The sequence below is a fragment of the Haliaeetus leucocephalus genome, unplaced genomic scaffold (assembly GCF_000737465.1).
Source record: "Haliaeetus leucocephalus isolate CR32 unplaced genomic scaffold, Haliaeetus_leucocephalus-4.0 Scaffold712, whole genome shotgun sequence".
NCBI classification, from domain to species: Eukaryota; Metazoa; Chordata; class Aves; order Accipitriformes; family Accipitridae; genus Haliaeetus; species Haliaeetus leucocephalus.
The window spans coordinates 2,585,474-2,598,536 of record NW_010973148.1 but is presented as its reverse complement, the minus strand read 5'-3'; the positions used below and the strand labels follow the sequence as shown (position 1 = coordinate 2,598,536).

Genomic DNA, 13,063 nt, shown 5'->3' with positions numbered 1-13,063 from the left:
TCCTTGAATACTTGGCTATCTTCATAGTTTATTTGACACCAAAGTTGAAGAGGTAGATATGGATCCTTGTATATTTTAGGGGAAGATTAACAGATAGAGACTCTTGTTTTTTAACTTTTAAGTGTGCCTCATCTTTATTATGGGTTTCATCTTCATTGTCCTCCCATTGTGCCTTCTGAAGTATAACGAATGGTACCCTCTGCATTTGACCTCTCATATTTATCACTATTCCCTGCTCCTCCCCATAGCATTCTGCAAAAACAGTCATGAGTGTGAAACATGTTGGAAGTTGAGATTATTTCACAAATTGAGATTATTTCAAAAGTACTTTTACCTTTTAGAAGATGCTATAAAACTATTTAAATGACAACTTTGTTCTTGAAACCAAGTTAACACTTTCAAGGACAACCATAGTGTAGACTTCAATATGAGAAAAAAGTGAGGAGATTAAATCCTGGCGTCATAGGAGTCTGCAACAAAACTTTTTCGTCTAAGTATATTTAGGGTTAGAGGAAATTCAGGCTTTGTCTGAGATCACTAGTGGATGTTCTCCCTATTTATAGGAATCTGCTCAGCCTCATCATGCTGGTGATGAAGAGTAGTGTAAAACTCTTAAGATAGACTGATAATGTATGTTAACCTTTTATATCGTTGCTATAGGATACTCTTGTTTTTTCAAATAATATTAGCTTTACTTGCATATTCAGAGTTGTGCAGTCAGAGGAAGAAATGCTGACACTATGGTGTAAACCTTCTGGTGCTTTATATCAATTTGTTTACAGTACTTCAAACAACAGTTGACAAAGGCGTTCTTGTTTAGCATGGTGGCCCCATACTGCAGGCAGTTTGAATGCAACTGAAAACACAATTGGCACTTGTTTTAGTAAACAGGCCCTTTGAAGATCTTTTAAACAATAGCTGTGTGTGGGAACTAATAAATCTGTGAGGGTAGTTCCAGCAAAATCTACTGATGAGACTCCGTTATATTAAGGATACTTATGGGGGATTGCTTCGTGAATTTGGGTATTCAAATTTGACTAATCTCAGCAAGTTTGGCTTAACAAACAAGGAAAAAGAAACACTTTGAAAGAAAGAAGCTTGACAGGCATGCTAATATCATAACAGATTTGACACAGTTATTCATAATGCTACTCAGAATAAGAATTCTGCAGTGCTGATCCAGGACTTGAAACACATTTCAGTCTTAATATGTCACCAATTTTGATACAGATATACCTGATGAAATAACTTGGGAATTCTGTTTAAAAAGCAATGATGTAATGTTACATCAGAGGCATTGCCGTAGATGCTAGTGGAGAAAAAAGCAGGGTAGGAGGGAAGGAATTTTTGTTTCTTTTTCCTCTATCAAAAAGGATGGGGAGGGGCAGGGAATAACTTGCACAAATTAGGAATAGAACAAAAGAGTCAAAAGGTCCCTTAGAGTAAGAAAAATTATCTTTCAGTATTTTAGAATTACTTTCTAATATTCACAATAGTGGATTTGCTTTTACTTTTGTGGGGTATTTCTGATTTTTATCTAGTTCTTTATTTCTCATTTATTCTAAGCATTCTTAAAGTGGGAATCTCTTTGGTGGGTCTGCTGAATTCAAGCTTCTAGTTCAAGCTAGATGTTTAGGGTCTCTGAAGTCGGAGAGATGGCCAGAAGATGATTCTTCTCAGTTTCTCCATTGATCATAAAGGGACCCTTGACAGCATGCCTCTCCTGTGTAGGTAACCTTTGCAAGTTAACACAGGTAGGTGTGTTCTACCTCTTGCTGCGTGTGGCCCAGCACAGCACTATGTGGAGATCACAGTAGCTGCAGTGTACTCTTACTCATGTGGCTTTTGATCTACTGATTATCTCTGTTTCTTAGTGAATTTGTGCACTTCTGAGAAAGTTCTCTGTTTTATAAGCATTATTGCTAATATAATTCAAACTGGTTTTGAAGACTATATAAAACTGTAGTCAACAATGTGAACTCATGCTTCATGCAGCTGTACTTTTTACAGTAACTACTAGATCTTACTGGGCACATTAATTAGATTATGGGAGAAAAATTACTGATGTGAAATCAGTAACTGAAAGGTTTTAAAATAGTAAATGAATGTAGTAAAATGAGCTGTCATGGAATACGTTGAAAGTGCTAATATGTAAAATATTACTGTGTGTGGATTGTACAAAGTTTTGCAAAGAATTGTAGTACGTTGATGTCATGGAAATAAAATAGAAATGGAAGGGATATATGAAGTCATGTGTGTATCAGATGATGCAGTTACAGGTTTTTTGTTGTGCCGGGGAGTATTATTTGTGACTGACTAGTTACTTTAATATGTTTTTTTAATTTTATTAAATTGCTTTTGAGATACTAGCCCTACTTGCTGAGCAGAAATAACAGGTGTGAGTTATAATTGTTTCTACAGACATACATAATTATAAACTTTAGGATCTCTTGAATTAGCAGAACTGCAATTGGTTTATTTTATTTCATGGAAAAGCATAGCTGTGGTTAAAACCCCTGTCCGAGTTTTTGTGTACTGTCTTCACACAAAAAATGTTGACCTAATTACGAGTAATGTAGTATCATAGTGGATTCTGGCACAGGACTGTTGTCACCAGGGTGTGAGAAGGGAAAATCTTGTAAGTGAATCCAGAATTCACAAGTATTCCAGAATTCACAAGTGCTGTGCTTTGGGCAGCATTCTTTGCTCTTACAGACATCATTCTGAGATCTTGGGGCCACAAGCAGGTCTGGGGGCTGTTATGGGCTGCATGTTGCCGTGATCGACAGGGTTGAGGTTTGCTAAGTTAAAACATGACTTGGAAAAAAAACAAAACCCAAACAAAAAACAACTTGGTGAGCTTCACCTAGAATTTCTTCCACATTAAAGTGTGGTATAGCCCCAGGTATTTTTAGGCTAAAGAAAGTTAAGTTTGGCACCACTCTTCCCTAAACAAGACGTATTTTTGCTTTGGCAATTTGGAAGGCACTGTAGAATAATAATCTCAATGAAATGTAAAGGGAAAAAAAATGGCTTGATAAAATGAGAACTGCCAAAGATCTTTTACCAGCTGGTCTGTGCATGTGTGTGACTGAGAGGTTTTTGTCAGTATTGTTTAAGCCCTCGTGACCTGAGAAGCAGCTGTAAGGATTTTCAAAGTCCAGACTCTGACCTATTGCTGTGTGGCAGACTGTTTTTTTAAAGAGGACAGCTTCTGTTTAAAACAAAACATGCTGATTCTTCTGTCATGTGCTTCGAGCTACTCACAGCTAGACTTAGAGGGTGATTTTATTTGCAATACAACAATTTTATTGGGTGCTTTTCATGTATAAACAGGAGATAGTGTGGGTGTGCCACAAGGAAAATTCTTGAAAATTTTAGACATGTGGGTTAATGCACTTTCCTAGCCTACAGGAAAAGGAGCTTCTTGTTGTTGAAATATCACTTTACTGCCTGATGTCTTGTGAGGACCTTTCCAACTGGGTTGTTTGTTGGAAAGAAGTAGTTTTCTTTGTCTCTCCAGTTCAGTCAGCTCACATCAGTTGTTTTGTAAGGCTGGTATTTGAAAAAATGCTTAGTTTTTGGTTTTTTTTTTTTACCTTGATGTTTCTGTCCATGAATGGGAGGCTGGGTTAGTAATGGGTGGCTTTACGTTTGCATGCTCCTGAAAATGTCTACTTGTTCAACAGAAACAAGTCTGCAGCATGCCTATTTATTCCTTAATAGGTCTGATTCTGTTGTTTTGCTGATCTAAACTGTTTTGATTCCTGTGACTTTGAAAACAAAATGAGATGGGCCTGTTTTCTTAATTCACATCTTGAATATTTTCACCTTTGTATAAAGGTATTCAGGTCAGTCTATGAAAAAAAACGTTTTATATATTTTATTCTTTTTTTCCCCCCAATTTTCTCTCCATCACTTTGGGATTTTTTTTTTGTGGTTTTTTTTTTTTTTTTTTTTTTTTAATCAGCCCTATAAATGAGATTAAATGTATAGCAGTCAATTCTTAAATAGCCTGCAAAAATACATGTCAGTTAATACTAGTTGTTGAAGTAGTCTGTGTTTCAGTATATTCGTTGCAAAGTGCTGCTTTGGTGCTGACAGTTAAAAGGGGTGACACTCAAGCAATACGTTGCATCCTAGTATAAGCTTTCAACTTGTAATAACAGCATACCATAATCATAGCAAAGGTAGTTTAAAAAAAAACCAACAGCGATATACAGTTGACTTTAAACATTATAAAAACTAATTGTTAGAAGGCTGACAATGACATACTATGAATAAAGGAAAAAAATACCATTGCAAGCATTTTTCCTGAATTTTACTTTGACTGTTGTCAGAACCCTTTCAACTTCAACTAACTGGAGGGGAAAAAAACCCTTAAAATTCCAAGGGAGCTAGCCTCCAACTTGTGATTATTTTAATACTTTTCCCACTTCAGGATGGCATGATGTTAACTGCCTTGGAAAAGTGATTATTCCCTCTTGTGGTACTGTACAGGGGTCTGAACCATGATAAATATAGGTGGTTTTCCTTTAGATGTGTAACATCAGAAACAGGCAATTTGTTTTATTTTAGAGAAATACGATTTTCAAAGCCTTCTCATAGTGTTAAATACTTGGAACACAACTGATTGCATGTGATGGGTGGGTACTTGTTTTATGTTTTACTTAAAGACTTTCTCTTTTTCTTTTTTTTTTTTTTTAAACCTCCATAAATTCTTTGTCTTTCCAAACCTTTTACTTGCAGCTTTTAGACAAATGGCAGAACAGAAGCCAGGGTTGTTTGGAACCTGTAGTATCCCCATTTATCTCAGAAATCTGGGGTTGGGATTTTTTTTTTAAATATTTTTTCTTGCTTTCAAAAAAATCTTAGTAATGCAGTAGTAATTCAGATGGTAATTTCTCTTTGAATGGTAATTCAAAGAGAAACTATGTTTTTAATAAATCTGATTTTTACAGAGTTGTTTAGATGTAACATTACAATCAAAACGTTCTACAAATATCTTCCAATATTTTATTCAGTTCAACACTACATATATGTGTGTGTGTATTTTTAACATACAGTCTGGCGGTGAGCAAAAGGGTTTTTTTTGATACTTGCTCCTTCTTTTTGGTCATTTATGTAGATGCTTCTCAGATATACTCAGAGTCCTCAGGAATTTCAAGCTGGATAAACTTTGAGCTCAAATTGCTTTTCTCAGTTTACTTGATACACGCAATTACTTTGCATCCTCAAATGATGGGATCTTGTGACCCATGCACTGGCATTCCCTTGGGTTCCAGCAGGGAGGAAAGCAACTTGTCTGATATTTAAACACAGTGAAGTGAGGTCTCTTAGAAGCTTATTCTCTCACTACTGTGAGACTCGACAATTACTTTGTTGAGTCAGTCTAATGCAGTGATTCCAAGTGTCATTTAATAATGATCAGGCTCTTTAGATGGAAGTAAGCTTCATACAACATGAATGTCAAATATTTATACAGTTTAGCCACCGCTCTTTCAGTAAAAACAAACTTCATTTGTTACAGAGTAATGCTTCCCCATGTCTAGGCACATTCTCCTATGGTTAACACTGGCTTGGAGATTTGCCAGTTGTCTCAGATCTTCCCAACAGGCCATTTTTATGTGGTGCTTTCTCTCTTCTATGAAGGGAAAGACCATGAGGAAAGAAGGGAGAAAGCATATAATTTAGCTCTTATTCTTACGTATTTTGGAAAAGATCATTACAGATGATTTTTTCAGGCAAACCTCAGTAACTGACTTAAGAGTTTATTTCTTTCAGTATTATTCAAATGCAAACAGTTTCTGTAACAGCTTTTTTCCTATTAATGCATTTTATGTGGAAGTGTGTACCAGAACAACTCTTAAGTGTGATGTTGGGTTCACCTTCTTTATGGGGAATATATATTTCCCAGGAGATCAGAATAATAGCTTGTGCAGAGCTTGCATGTTCTGGTTAGAGTGTATACAGACAAAGAGATCTGCAACCACTCCATGGCTAGGATCTGCAGGAAACGGGTAAAATAATTTACTTCCTTTCCCTGCTTACCACTGTCTCCTCTAAATTGGCATCTTTTAAGATCCATTTAGCTTTAGACAGTGAAAGGAATTTAGGACTGAAAATAGTCTTCCCTCCTGTTCTCCGTGGTTTTTGAAGAGACACGGTGCACCCTATCTGGTGATTTCCCATTTTTCCCATTACGTTGTTCTCCTTGTCCCCTGCAGATTACCTCTGTGTGCACTCTCTTCCTATGGGAGAGCCCGCTTCCTTACACCTGGTCGAGGTCTCTGACAGTTACTTGACAAAAGCCAGTTCTGTGTTGCCGGGCCCGTTTCCTTCCCTTCCTGCCCAAAACCCCTCTGGCTTTCCACAGATGCCAGCCAAGATGAGATTATCTGTGTTTGGATGTCAGGGAGGCAGCATGTATATTCATGTGAGTCCTTAGCTTCTGACTCTGTATGGCAGTTTAGCAAATTTACCTTTCAGGGGAGTGAGGTGTTGCACAAATGTTTAACATTTACTTTTATATGGTGTGATATTTTTTTCCTGTGAGGTGAAGGGCAGGCTTGCATGATGGATGTGGTATAAGCCGATCCAAATGCACTCTGCTCATGTTGCTAGCTCTTAGCCTGGCTTTAAACTTGGGTCTAAAGCGTTCACGGTGTGCTTGGAGATGGAGTTCAGGGGTTTTGCTGATGTACTGGGCTTCCTAGTCTGTCAGCAGGAGCTTGGACCTGTGCTTACATGCTGTGTGGGTGCTCGAACACCTTCCCATCCCCTGGTAAATGCTCTGATCGTGGCCTAGTCTGTGACTGGGCACGTTCTTGTGTATGAATGCGGTGGGCAGGTGGAGAGGGCAGTGAGGTGAACTGAGAAGAAGCTTATCCTCATGCTTAACTGGCAATGTAGATGTTACTGAACTGACTGATTTGACTCTAGAGAAGAGCTTTCAGCTTTGTTCCCCACTGAGCAATAAGATTTCTCCTCCGTCTCTGAATCGGCCAAACTGGCTTTAAAATGCATGGTCCTTTATGCTCTTTTCTTTCTGCATGAATCCAGCAAAATGCAGCTGCTCTGGTTTCAGTGCTTGTCAGCCACAGAAAAATGTCAAAACTTCTGACAAGTTCTTAGCAATGCTGATGTGGATTTAAATGCTATCAAACAGTAAGAACAAATATATTTTTAGATACTTCTGTCAAGTCTGACGTTGATGTGTCCTATCAGCTCATTGTCAGATTAGCACTTTGATTTATGCGGAATAATTTCTACATAACTTGCTTGGGGACCTTTTAGAGGAAAAGTAAAACAGGAAATAACCTGAAGAAATGCCCGGTCAGCTTTTTGGAGACTTGCTTTTGGTGCTGCATCATGATCACAACCTGTGCTGGTTAGAGCAAAATAACAGTGACTTATCACACACCAGATCGGGGGTGTAAATCAGGAGCTTGCCTGAAAACACTGCAGAAGGTGCATAGTCCAGGTACAACACACTGTTTTGTCCTGAGGCTGGTGAAAGGGTTGGGACCTGCTGTTGCAGCTCAGGAGCTGAGAGAGCAGTGCACTGCTCTGGGATTATCAACTGCCGTGGGCTGCCTTATCTCCTCCTGTTTCTGAAAGGCAAAAAATGACACACGGACAACCTTGGAACAGAGCTGCACTGGTGTGGTTCTGCAAGGTGGCTAGCTTTAAGGAAGCAAGTCACCTGAAGCACCTGCTGTGCTGCTCTTACTGTCTCTTGTTGCTTTTAAAATCTTGGTGACCTTTAGCTGTGTGGTAGGAGTGAATACACAGTGTTCAGGAAGGCTTAGAAGTTTGAATCCGAGTCTCTGGCACACAATCTACTTTTGAGGCAGAAAATGCAGGAACCTCTGCTTAAAAATCGGATTGGACACAAAACCCCACAAGAGCATGGTTAGGATTATATATTGAGAGATGAATTTATTTAACCTGAGGGCAGCAAGAGAGGATTAGATATTTTAATTCCCTCCCCTTCCCTAATGACTGTACAGAGTGCTGACAGTTCCTTGGCTTGGGGAAGATGACCTGTACGCTGAAGTGATTAGGGTGTGCAGTGAATTTTTTTAATACTTCCTACTAAAAACAAAGTGCTGTCTCACAAAAAAAGCGCACGTTTTTCATAGGGCATAATAGCACTCTTTTGAAATCAGGAGCATTAACACTCAAGTGGGGACATGCAGCTTAGGAATTGGTCTCGCAGATCATGAAATTTGGGGCCTATCTTGTCAAGGCAGCTGGGTGATGATTTTCAATGCCCTCGCAAGTGAGATGACTTAATGTGGAAAATGTATGTCAGTAGGAATTGCTGCGGTTTAGCATTTCAGAATAACTAGATACTTTGCTGCTGAACTTGAGATGATAACTTTAGCTACCTAATTTTTAAAACATAGTCGTCAGTTCAGTTTCTCCTGGGAATTCTTACATGACAGATAAATGAATGTACAGATGAGGGAAAAAATTGCTGTAAATTAACAGGTGTTTATTTCTTAGAGGCCAATGTGTTTTGGTATGTTTCCAAATTAAACGTGCAGTTGTGTTTTTAAATACAGGACAGGTTTTTTCATTAAAAAGATAAGGCCTGAATGGAGATCCCCTCTTGGGTTCAGTCTTATTGCCTTAACGAGCATATTATCCGTACAAACAGCTGCAATTAAAGTTTGCTTTCTTATCATTCATAATTTCCTTGAATATCAGTAAGGAAAAATTTTGTTTCATTTATTTGGGTATTTGATCCAGAATTATGCACTTGAGGGATAGATTATAGAGGTGACCCATAGGTGGAATATGTTTGGAGCAGTTTTAATTTTTTTTTTTTTTAAATTAGAGGCTTATTAAATTTCTGCAGGTAAGAAAAAAGTTTGAATAAAAAGCATCAATCATGGCCCTTTCAGTTATTCCAGTGTAATTTGACCTATATCTCTGTATGACTGTAGTCACATGAATGTGAAAACTATCAGCTGTTTTAAAGCTAACTGTACTTTGATTTTGGTATTAAAGCATGCCATGTACTTTGTTGTTTTCTTCATCACACCAACAGAACGGGAATGTGCCACAGCATGGCTGCAGCCACGGCTTCCATATATTATTGTAAGGAGACAGCTGTTGTGGGACTGGAGTCAGCGTCTTGCGATGCTCTTCCACAGCTTTTCCTATTCTCCTTGTTACAGTGTCAAACAAGGGTTCAGTGTCGGCTGATAGAGGATTTGCCTCAGAAGGATCTTGTGAGAGATCAAACAGCAGCGGAGGGTCATGATGGGTTACACCATCCCCAGAACATGGGCAAATTCCTCTTCCAAAACAGGCCCCAGAGGCTTCTGGTTGGAATACTGGAGTAGCATAATGAGCTTTCCATACGGTGCCACCTGTCACAGAAGAAGCACATTGGAACAGCTTAATGGCATTCGGAGTCAGGGGAGGTCCCTGAAAGGTTGGTTCATGTTTTAAGTGATCTGCTTTGCCATTTGTAGGGCAAGCTTATGTCATGGTTGTCACATATGGGGGAAAGGCTCTTTTGGGAGCTGGCAGGGATTCACAGTGGTTTTCGTGGCTCACGGACACACCTGGGCTCTGGGTACATGCAGGGCCATATACACTATGTGGGTGATTAGGTCTAATATTTTGAGCGCAGAGGGAGTCTGCCACTTTCTTGTGTCCCTGTAAAACTCTATGTGCCACTTGGAGGGTGTGAGAGACTGAAGGAGTTAACGTCTCAAACATTGTGGTGGGGCAAGTTCTGCTTAACCACTGACTCTCCATAACAAGGAACTCTGCCCAGCAAGGAACCCGCGGTGAAAAGGAGCTGATCAGCACCCATTGGCAACAGGAGGGGGAGGGCAGGCCGGAGGGTGCACAGCTCCCCGGTTTGAGGTGCTGAGCAGGGCAGCTCACCATGTATGGTGAAAGATCACCATGCAGGGAAGGGGAAGCTACTTCCCAAAAGACCCCCAAGCCCATGGCCCAAAGGCTACCTAATTAGCCTAATGAGTTTGAGTGCCCGCCCAAAGGAGGGGCAAGGATGATAAAAGGACACAAACTGAAGCCCCGGGTGCACAAGTCCACCAGAACCGGACCCCTCAGCTGACTGAACCAACGCTGGAGCCAGGACCAGTGAAATCTTACTCTTCTCTCTCTTTTTCCCTTTTCCATAATCCCTACACCTCATCCCTTTAGACATAAACTGCTGACCAAGTCTGGGACTAAGAGCAGATCCAGCTGCCCCTGGGCTCCTCTCTGAGAAGGAGTCTAGAAAGCAAGGGGGTCCGCTCTGAACCTCGGGACTCAATGGGAGGGCTCTCCTTATTGTCTTCCCTGAACTGATCCCCAGATAAGCAAGGCCCGTACTATATGTTTGGTGATGCATGGTTAGCACATGTTACGCAGTTTACTGACATGGTTTCATGCCAATTTTTGTTGTGAGCATACCAGTTTTTGTGGTAGGCATGCCAATTCTTGTTCTGAGTGAATAAAAGGTGAGTTTTGTGAGTTAAAGGATCCCTGGTGTCATTTCATCTTAATCCTGACCTGGGAATCAGCAAACCTGAGTCATTGTCCTGAGATATTGGGATGTGACAGAGTGGTATTGTGATACTGCTAAAATGACCATTTAATAGAAAAATAAGAGATGGACAGGTAGACTTACCTAGCTATACGTAGGAATTTGTGATCCGTGTTCAGAAAAACCAAACTAACTAGTCATTCTTTTCCATTAATAGTTGAGCTGAATCCCTCATAACTTACTTACTTACACACTGCAAGGCAGTTCAGAGAAGTGAGTGTAGAGTGTCTGAGGAGAATTCTGATTCTGCAAAATTTTCACACTCACTTTTCACAGCTGCAACTAATTACTAGAGTTGCAGAGTGGGAGGGAGCCAGCTCCTTGTTAGTTCATTTGGAAGGATACAGTGAGTCTGATGATTGTAATTAACCTGTGTTGGTGAGCTGAGTAGACAGCTGGGTTACAGAGGGATCAAAAAAAAAAAAAAGGTGGTAGAAATCAGTGGTGATGGAAGCAGCAGGGGTTTCAGTCATCGCCAAGAGGCAAAGAGGGATATGCAATTTGCTACTGAAGTAGCTCTGACAGAATTTGAAGGATCTGTGTGAATTTTAGGGCAACATGTTAATGTAATATGTCCAAGGGAAAGGAAACCTGCTTCTTCAATCCAAACATCTCTCAAACCCATCTGGTAACAATCAATCAGTTTAACGAGCAGAAAGAAATGGACTGTCACTAATAAGCCTTATTGTGCTGTGGTAGAGGAAAGGACTCTTTAACATATAGACAAAGGATTCTTCTGGCTGCTGTGAAGGGCTTAATTGATGGATCCTGCCTGGGTGACATCAAGACACAATGGCTTCATATCTAGCCTGTCCCATAGACAGAAGTAAACAGACAATAAATATGTAATATGAACGTGATATACTTGTAAATGAGCTAAAACAGACTCTAAAAAGTCTGTCAGCCCAGTCAGAAGTAATGGCAGTTGGAGCAAAGAATCAGAATTTCTGGCTTGGCTGAAAACTGAACCATATGGTAATACTTGATTAGCCAGTCTTTTATATGCAGAACATCCCATTGTTTTCAACTCCCTTGCCATGAGCAGTTGTGTTTCGATGGGAAAATTGTAGAAAGCCATGCATAGGAGATCTAGCTGTTCCTGGGGCTTCACAGGAACACAAAATGCACCTTGCATCTGCATATTGTACCTGTGTCTATGTTACAGGTAGTGTGGCCTATTAGAAACTGATCTGTAGAGCAGAACAGCTATTGATGGCTTATACACCATGCTGTGTTTGTCTGGGGCTGTTTTACTGGGGGCTAACTAACTCCTGTCTGGTCCTATCTATCTACCACAACATCTTTTAGTAATTAGAATGTATTAATTAGGTATGATCCTGGAGCCTATTTTACAGTTTAGTTTCATTCACACTGAAGTCAAGATCTCCAAGTCCATTCTGCAATGCAACCCAAAGCACAATGAGTGGGTATGCTCAAGAGGGGTTTGCTTCAAAAGCACGCTGCTGATCTGAACTAAAATTGTAACCTAGGAGAACAAGAACTGAGAGGGAGGTAAGGAGAGCAGCAGTCCTTTAACCCAAAAAGTGGTTCTTCAACCTCATCCCTTGATGGAGTATGCATTTAGCCTTTCACTAGGGACATGCAGCATAATTCCTCTAGTAGGAATTTTTTCCAGGAGTCTCTGCAGTCAGACAGGGCTTTCTTTGTACAGAAAATATACATATTAAAAAGAAATTAAGATAGATCTCCAAGAATAGTGGTGGATTTAGAGGCATAAGAGGTTTAAGTTTCTGACAGCTGTTCCACTTTAGGTAATGCGGAGATGTGAATGGGCTCAGGGTTAGATGTGATCAAGCACCTGGAGCTACTGGTGGTTCTGGGGTGGGACCAGCTTAGCACTGGTCTGTGTCCAGTGAACTGTGGTCTCACATCTTTAGTGGCAGCTCATGGCCAGTCTCTTAACTCCCTGGTCTGCTGAGTATTGGGTACAGGGGGAGAGATGTTCAAAGCAGTGACTCTCACCGTTCTGCCAAGTGGGGGCTATTGCGGGCGCCATGTGCCGCACTCCCTGGGGTTAGGGCCCTGTCCGTCTCTGATGGTGCTTTTAGCTCCAGCCTCTGGCCGGGAGCTCAGGATGTGGTTCAGGTGGGCACCCATGGTGACACCGCTTTGGAAATGAAGCCACTACACCTGGCCGGGCCTGGCGAGGGCTCCTGGTGCTGAGGGGCCTGGCCATGCTCCTTCTGTGTCCCCAAACCTGTGGGTGGGCTTTTCATACAGGGCCCCTCGAGACGTGAAAATGAAAAGCGGAGCAGCTACCTGCGCCGAAAAGCCAGGGAGACTTTATTTTACTTCACTTTTTTTGAGAGCGTAACCTCCGCCTCCTCTGAGGCGTTCGTTTCCCGCCTGCAGCCCCGCGGCGGTTGTGGCGGTTGGCGGTGCCGCGCTGCCCCCTGGCGGCGGCTTCTCCGGCTGCTGAGGGGAGGCGGCCCCGCCCGGTGCCGGGGGACGGCTGGGGCGGGAGCG

At 41.0% G+C, this 13,063-nt stretch overlaps 1 protein-coding gene across 2 annotated transcripts in view; it reads right to left on the bottom strand.

Annotated features, from left to right (window-relative positions):
• Positions 1-8,990: 8,990 nt before the first annotated feature.
• Positions 8,991-13,063, bottom strand: part of LOC104839863 (arylsulfatase H-like) — an 18,938-nt gene continuing 14,865 nt past the window's right edge. For both annotated transcript variants that reach the window (XM_010580435.1, XM_010580436.1), the window contains exon 10: positions 8,991-9,383. In XM_010580435.1, the coding sequence (XP_010578737.1) occupies positions 9,013-9,383 (371 nt within the window). In that variant the 3' untranslated portion in view covers positions 8,991-9,012. The remainder of the gene's footprint in view (positions 9,384-13,063) is intronic.